We start from the raw sequence: 7,861 nt of genomic DNA, 5'->3' as shown, positions 1-7,861 counted from the left end.
CACTCTCACTCATACTACACATCCAGAGTTGAGAAGAAATGGGGAGAGAGGGTCTGCTCTTCTCTCTGGGAAGTTGGTTGATGGAGAAGCTGTCCTCTAGAACAATGCCGGTTTCCAGGGTAAAAGGGAAAAGAGTGTGGGTGAGCCATGCACCCCATGTGACTAGGAAAGCTGCGTGGAGCTTGATAGCATTTCCCAGACTTCCTCACATGCAGCTCCCACAAACCAGGCCTTTGCTCACAGAACTGAGGCAGCTTTGACATCACCCTGGTTCTTCCGCAGTGTTCCTGACTCTGTTGAGGAGAAAGGGGCCTCCTTTCATCCCCTTTGCCCACCATGTTGTACACATTAGAGTCCCAAACACAAGCTCCAGATGACTGTATCATTGGCAAAAATGTCTCCAGTTCCTACTCTCCTCATATCTACACTCACACTACTGAGAGGCAGAGTCTGTTTCTCCACTCCTTGAACCTGAGCTGGGTTTACGACTTGCTTTGACCTATAGAATGGTCAGAAGTGACATTGTGCCAATCGTTTAAGTCTCAGGAGGCCTTGTACATCTCCACTCTCTTTCCCATGGGAGGCTGCCATTAACATGATCACTATATGATTACTATGTGATCAACTATGGGTTCATCTGCCACAGGATGGTGAAGCATGTGGAGTAGAAATGAGCCATCCCTGCTGAGGTCACCCCAGAGCAGCCAGCCACAGCCAACCAGGCAGCTGACTGCTGATCCACAGATACACCCAACTCAGTCAAGCCCAGACTGATGACCCACAGCCTAGAACAAAATGGTTATTGTTCAACACCACTAAGTTTTAGGGGCCATGGTGCATGCAAAAGCTAAGTGGAATAGTTACTTTGAGCAGAAAGAAATACATGAAAAGGTTTTATCCCCTCAAAAGCCAGGGCACTGTGAAGCTTAGAGGGTCTGCCCAGAATGAGATCACAGAACCAGCCTGGCCCAGAACCACTGTATCTGCCACTGTGGATAACAACACCATGCCCTCAGACTCTGGTGGCTGCTACTGGGACCTCTGTCCTCAGGAAACTGGATAGAGCTATTACTGCTGCCACCTGTCCCCCAAATTAGGTCACACACAGGCAAGATATTCTGCAAAATAAATAACAGACACAGAGGCAAGGGCACTGAGCCAACAAAGCAGGAGGCCTGCAGCCAGGGCCCAGGAAGCCCCCCATGTTGCCAGCTTTAACCCTTTAGTAGCCGAATGGGGGAAGTTTAGTACAAGAATCCTAAGGCAGGAGGCCAGGCACTTGGGCAGCATAACTTTACCAACCTATACAGAGCATTTCAGCGTTTTAACAACTAGTAATATAATGCCAGTGGCTACAACTTCCCCCTATGAGTTTAGTCACTGAGAAGGAGGCTAGAATTGCATACTTGGCTTACATTAATCAAGAGCCACCCCCACCTTCGTGAACTAGGGTTATGGTCACTTTTTCTGGGCAGGTGGCCACTCAGTGAATGAGCAAAAGAATAAAATCAGGACTCTGCCAGGAAGGAAGATGGTGAGGAGGAAAGAAGAATTAGCATGAACAATGGATAGTGTCTGCTATCTGTTCCCAGAATTAGGTCACATACCTCTCAATCGACTCCCTAATAAGGTGGGGTGGGGGGCACAGGACAGGGTCCCTCAAGGCCCACGTGGTTAATCATTAGCATATCTCTCACCAAGTGTCACAGAGGCCCAGGCTCACCACTGTTCCAATCTACCTGCACCAGGTGTTTCCCAGGACAAGTCGGTCACCTTGGGGCAGGGCCAATGAATCCCTGGTCAGCATGATGTCACTTAAGAGGAGCTGGAAAGAGCCAACGAGATCGAGTGTGGCCCAGAATCACACTGCTAATTCATTCATCCCTTTACTCTGATTGGATACACGTACATGTGTCAACTTCGGTTTTACTACCTTGGGATATTATTTATTATTCTACAGGTGAAGATGTAATCATAATGCACATTAATAACAATACTATCGGCCTTTACCAAGCATCTGTCATCTATCTAGCACAGTTCTAGGCACTTCATGTGTATTACTCTATTTAATGTTTATGACAGTCATGGGAAAGACATACCACCATCATTCCCATTTTATAGATAAACAGACTGAGCCACAAAAAAAGTTAAGTAACTTGTCAAGGTCACACAGCTATTAAGTAGCACAACTGGGACACCCTGGGCAGTCAGGCTCCCCTGCGCCCTTGGTCATATACTCCTGTCTAGTACCCATTGCAAGTGCACAGTCTGACTGCATTCCAGTCCAACTCCATCTACTCCAAAGCCAGCAGGCCCGCCCAGGCCCCTCACTCTAGAAGAAATACCCATTCGGCTGACATATGTCTCATTAAAAAGGGACAGATGGGGAGATTAAAGAGGCCACAGCTATGCTGCACCTGGGTTGAACCGCTGATCAAGAGATTAACTTGGGGGTTATTGCGTATGGTGAGTGTGATGTTATGGGTGAGAAAGACCTGTGAATGGAGCTTTATGTCACTGTACCTCAGCTTCCACAGTGACAAAACCGTGAATGTCGACCAAACTGTGGTGAACGTCCTGTCCAGGACTGGGAAATCCAATTCGCCCAGCCATTTCCATTCAACAAGAGAAACTGAGGTCAGAAATATCAAGGCAGCCACGAAACATGAAAGAAAATCAGATGAACCAAAAGCAGCTGTGGCATCATTTCTCTCCTCTTCTCCTTTGGAAGTTTGTTTCCAGGCTGCTCATGTATAAAAATCAGGCCCAGGGTTTCAGGAAAAGCCGAGGAAACACCAGAAATAAGAAAGGTTATTTCTAGCCCTGGCTGGTGTAGCTCAGTGGATTGAGCGCGGGCCTGCGAACCAGACGATCGCGGTTCGATTCCCAGTCAGGGCACATGCCTGGGTTGCAGGCCAGTTCCCAGCAGGGGATACATGAGAGGCAACCATACATTGATATTTCTCTCCCTCTCTCCTTCTCCTCTAAAGATAAATAAATAAATAAAATCTTAAAAAAAAAAAAAGAAAGGGTATTTCTTGTTTGCCTTTACAGATGTTCTCTACAATCAAAGCATTTCTGAACCCTCCACCCCATGATTTTTTTGTTAAAAATGGGCTTGTGTCTGCATTTTTTTTCCCCTTAGAGGGAATGTTGACTTTCAAGTCCTCTTCATCTTGACACTTTCACTTCCTTTGTTGCAAGGTGAAGTAGCCACCAGACCCAGCGCAAGACACTCTGCAGCGTTTGGTGACACTTGGACCTCCAAGAAGAGCCCGTGTCAGGAGCTCATCTCAGGATGATTGGACTGCTCTATCCAGCGTTGTTGAGGTGAGTGAGCCCACCTACACATCCTCTGTGTCACAAGGCCTGTAAAAATACGTACTGTCTAATTCATGATTTGTGAACAAGTCACTTGCTTTTTGCCTCTGCTGCTTGACGGTACCATGAGCTAACTGTCTCCTGCGCCTGTCAACGTCAGCCTGAGCGTGTTCTGGCCACAGGGCCTCCTCTCTGCGGAGGCCTCCGCTGACTCAGCAGGAGACTGAGGCAGATTCCCAAGCAGGAGCCTTCTGTTCCACTCACAAGCCGCTCTCCCTTTCTCAGGGCAAATGATGCTGCTTTTCCTTAGGAACTCTCACATCTGCTCATGTTTTTCTAACTCCATGCTTCCCTTTACTTACCCTTCCAGAGAAAGACAAGGAATTTTCTAGAGATGCCTTTGTCTTTCAAAGGCATCTATATTCCCTTTCAATTCTAGATGTTCCCTTTTTCATAAGCTCCTCCCAAGATGCATCTGCTCATAGGTGATACTAATCAGGTTGGTCGCTTATGTGGAAGGAGACTGCGTTTCTCAGCTGCGTTGCAAAGGTGATGCACCAGGCCTGCAATGTACCGTGCTGTCCTCAAAACTGTAATCTACCTGGGAGACGAAGTGGCATGCATTCATTAATTCCTACATTCAGTGCACAATTATTGAGTGCCTACTGTATACCGGGTATTTGGGAAACCATACCAGTGGTTTCTAAGCTCTGAGCTCTGGCCCCCAGGGCAAGGGCTAGGGAATGGATCTGTGACAAAGGGTCACAAATCCACACTTACCACAAGCATTGTCCATGAATTTTCATTCTCTTCTTATTTGTGCTTTCATCTAACAAATATTTACTATGTTGGTAAGCATGCCTGGTGGGAGAACGTGTCAGTCCTGTCTGTGTATTTCCCCAAAGCATTCGGATGCGGTTGTGATTGACTAAATATGAGTCCATTTAAAAGTTTTACTGTTGGTGATGTCCTTTTGTCATGGAGCATTTTCTCAGTCAGTGGATGCCAGAAGTTCATTATCATCATGGAAGCACACAGACATTAAACATTAACATTAAAACAAAATGCTCTTCCGCTGAACAATGTGGGGACTTCCATAAGAAAAGGCTTTTGCTGGGACCATAGCTATAGCAGAAGGGGTGAGGTGTTGTGGGAGAGCAGCCAAGAAGTCTGCAGGTGAAAAACTACAGGAGGGGAAGCACCAGTACTGTATTTAACCAACCCCAGCTATGGTATGAAAGTGCTCTAAATAAAGCACATAAATGCTTTCTTTTAAAATAACTTAATGATGAAGGAAATTATTTTATGATTATAAATAATAAATAAATCCAGAACATACAAATCTTAGCTCGACTGAACAATCCTGATTACTTAGCTTCATTTCTACAGTTTAGATTTTGCAAAAGCGGAATATACTATAATCCTCTGTGCTGAAGGTTTTTCCTACTTTTCCAAGTGCTTTCTTTATATGTCACTGGGTTGAACATCACCAGAACTACGAGGTGAGGACAGGACAGGATTCACTATCCCCATTTCACAGATAAAGTTAGTGTGCTTAAGAACAGGGAGTGAGCCCTGGCCCGTGTGGCTCAGCTGGTTGGAGCGCCGTCCCAGAAAGATCACAGGTTCACTTCCCAGTCAGGTCACGTGCCTGGGTTTCAGGTTTGGTCCCTGGTCAAGGTGCATGCGAAAAGCAACCTATTAGTGTATCTTTCCCTCTCTGTCCCTCCCTTCCCCTCTCTCCAAAGTCAATAAGCCTGCCCTTCAGTAAGGATTAAAAAGTATGATAATAATGAAATAACAACTTTAAAAAAAAAGAATAGGCAATGAATTAGACAGATACAAAATGAACAAGGGTTAACCAGGGAAAATGGCCAGGAAAATGGATTTTGAACAACCGTACAATGGTCCTGGGAAGCAGAATCTGGAGTTTGGGAATAAGGAAGGAAGCTAGAATTCCGTTCTACGACTGGCCATCACTGGAGTTCTAACTAAGAATACCATGCTCACTTTTAGGAGGACCCAGGAAAAAAGCAACAAAAATATTTTTGAAATACTGGAAAATATTTTTTTAAGTCCATGAAGTAGAATAAAGCACAACAGAAAAGTTTAAGGGCAACTGAGTGAGGCTCGAATTGGCCAGACGGGATTCAACCCATTTCTCTGGTTTTTGTTAACTGTGCCTTCATGGAAAAATAATTCATGTGGCCTAAAAAAATCCTCAAGATTAAACTGTACTGTATTTTATTTTGGGTGACGTGTATTTAAGTGAAAGGCGGCGCTGTCAAAAGAACAAGTTTAGGTTTGATTTTGCCTTCAGCATACCTTAGCCATCACACAACTATTTAATACTTAATCTCTCTGAACTTTGATTTATTCCATTTGTAAACTGAGTATGGTAATACTTTCCCTGCTCCACTGTTACAAGCATTTGAGGCGTCGTGTGTGAGTGAGTGCCTGCTAAGGTACCCAGGACGTGGCAGAAACTCAAACAAGGGGAGCTGGCGTGTTGGCTGGTGGGGAGCAGGAGTTTCAGTGAATGTGTTCTCACGGCCTGACCACTGGACTCTGAGTGAAAAGACCTGGGTTTAGGTCCTGACTCTTCCACTTATATAGTAACTGGGGGACAAGATATTTGTTGAAGGTATTTAAGTCTACTCATCCTGCATCTCTTCACATATAGCATTGAGTACGATTTCCCTCCCAGTTTTTAGTTCGAGGTTCAAATGAAGTGGCATATGTTAAATGGCTCTGAAATATGTAATCATGTAAAAGTAGAATACCATTGCGACCAAGTCTTCGAAAACTAGTCATCTAGGTTAACACAGACATGTTGCTGTGTGTGTGTAAAAGCGTCACTGCCAGGGTGGAGGGGAATGAAGGGGGGGAATAGAACAACTGTAGTGGTATAATCAATAAAATATATTTTTTAAAAAAGGAACGCAGAATAAAATTCTATTCATGTTTTTCAGAAGTCCTAATAACAATGACAACAAAAAACTCAAACTATAAGAAATTCTTAGTTACCTAGGGGAGATTTCTCAGTTTTAAGGACGAGAAAACATTTGCAAAGGCTGGCAAGGCTCATGATGGACTGTCCCCCACTGGGGTAACATAGGCAAGGACAGACAGCCATCCATCCAGAGCAGTTTATCAGAGAATCAGAGCCTGGAAGCTCCGGGGCAACCAGAAATAGCTTAGCCCACCCACCTTGTTTGACAGGAGAGGAAACTGAGGCCCAGAGACGTGAACTTACTTAATCACAAGGATTCCACTGCTAGGGGCCTGAGTGACAAGCCTGCCACCTGCCTGTGCCTTGGCTTCTGCTCAGTGTTTTCCACGACTACACTGTTACTTCTGTTGAAATGCATACCCCACTGGCTTGAAACTCTCTGCATCTGGCAAGTGGGAAGGACTGGAGAGCAAATCCAAAGCTGTCTGCTAAACAAGGGGGTAAATCGCCCGAGAATGTTTCAGCACAAGGCAGCAGGGCAGTGAGGGGCTGGAAATCAACATCTTGAAGTTCCTCTCATCCTTATGCATTTATGATATCATCCAGGAAACATTTCAATAACATGGATGGAACTAAATGTCTTGCCAGGTGGTAGCCTGTGATATATACAGACGGCCCCTGACTCACAAAGAAAGACTACAGAGGCCCCATACACACTAACAGCTGCTGTCGTCCGCCTGGCCCCCACCCCCTTGCAGCTGCCATGGGCTGTGTGAAAAAATTAAAAAAGAAAGAAAGGGGCTAGAAAAAAAACTTGGACCACTTGCAGATTTGGCACATTCAGAGGCAGAGGAGAGAAGGAAGCTATGGAAATAGGAATAGCTTAAGGGAATGGACTCTGAGGATAAAGCTCAGCCCCAGGTGATCTGAAGCAGCGCCCTGAAAAATCTGCCCCTGGGAATGACGGTCCTCTCCCACCCATGCTGCCAGAAATTTTCATCAATGTAGCATTTTGCTTCAAAGCCTTTTTTTGAAGGCAGGGAATAAATAATGGTTAATTTACCATTAAAAATCTTTTAATAACAATAATAAGAGTACCTGCCTCACGGGGTTGTTGTGAAGATAAAGTGAATCAATGAATAAAAAGTTCTTAGAACTGTACCTGACATGTGATATAACACTGATAAGTACAATAAAACTATTAGCTCTCTTCATAACTACTATTATTTCCATTTCACACATGAGAGAACTGAGGCTCGCAGAAATTAATCCACCCAGGCCACATAACTTAGTGTTAGAACCAGTATTCCCACTGACCTCTGTCGCCAAACGTATAATCTTAACTACTGTGCTATAAATAGCCATATGCTTGGCAGTGAGGAGGGGAGGTTGGGGGGAATGGCAATAAAGGTGGAGAGACATTAGGACAACCATTCACACATGAGTAAGAATTAATTCAATTTGATTTTTTTTTTCCCTACTGAGAATCAACTTAGTTCAGCTGCACCCAGGAAATGAGAATTTTCACTAGGTAAGTAGGGCTGACAGATTATTCAGGGTAAGAGCCAGGAAGGTCTGTGCAAGGGA

At 44.8% G+C, this 7,861-nt stretch overlaps 1 protein-coding gene across 2 annotated transcripts in view; it reads left to right on the top strand.

Annotated features, from left to right (window-relative positions):
• The first annotated feature begins 3,237 nt into the window (after nt 1-3,237).
• The window catches only part of RBPJ (recombination signal binding protein for immunoglobulin kappa J region), a 217,500-nt gene continuing 212,876 nt past the window's right edge, over nt 3,238-7,861 (top strand). The window contains exon 1 of one of the 2 annotated variants that reach the window (XM_037044775.1): nt 3,238-3,330. In XM_037044775.1, the coding sequence (XP_036900670.1) occupies nt 3,299-3,330 (32 nt within the window). In that variant the 5' untranslated portion in view covers nt 3,238-3,298. The remainder of the gene's footprint in view (nt 3,331-7,861) is intronic. The other variant, XM_037044772.1, reaches the window with a different exon arrangement.

Source organism: Sturnira hondurensis, unplaced genomic scaffold (assembly GCF_014824575.4).
Source record: "Sturnira hondurensis isolate 20B ecotype Veracruz unplaced genomic scaffold, ASM1482457v3 Scaffold0000780, whole genome shotgun sequence".
NCBI lineage: Eukaryota > Metazoa > Chordata > Mammalia > Chiroptera > Phyllostomidae > Sturnira > Sturnira hondurensis.
The sequence above is the reverse complement of the archived record's forward strand: the minus strand, read 5'-3'. Positions and strand labels throughout refer to the sequence as shown.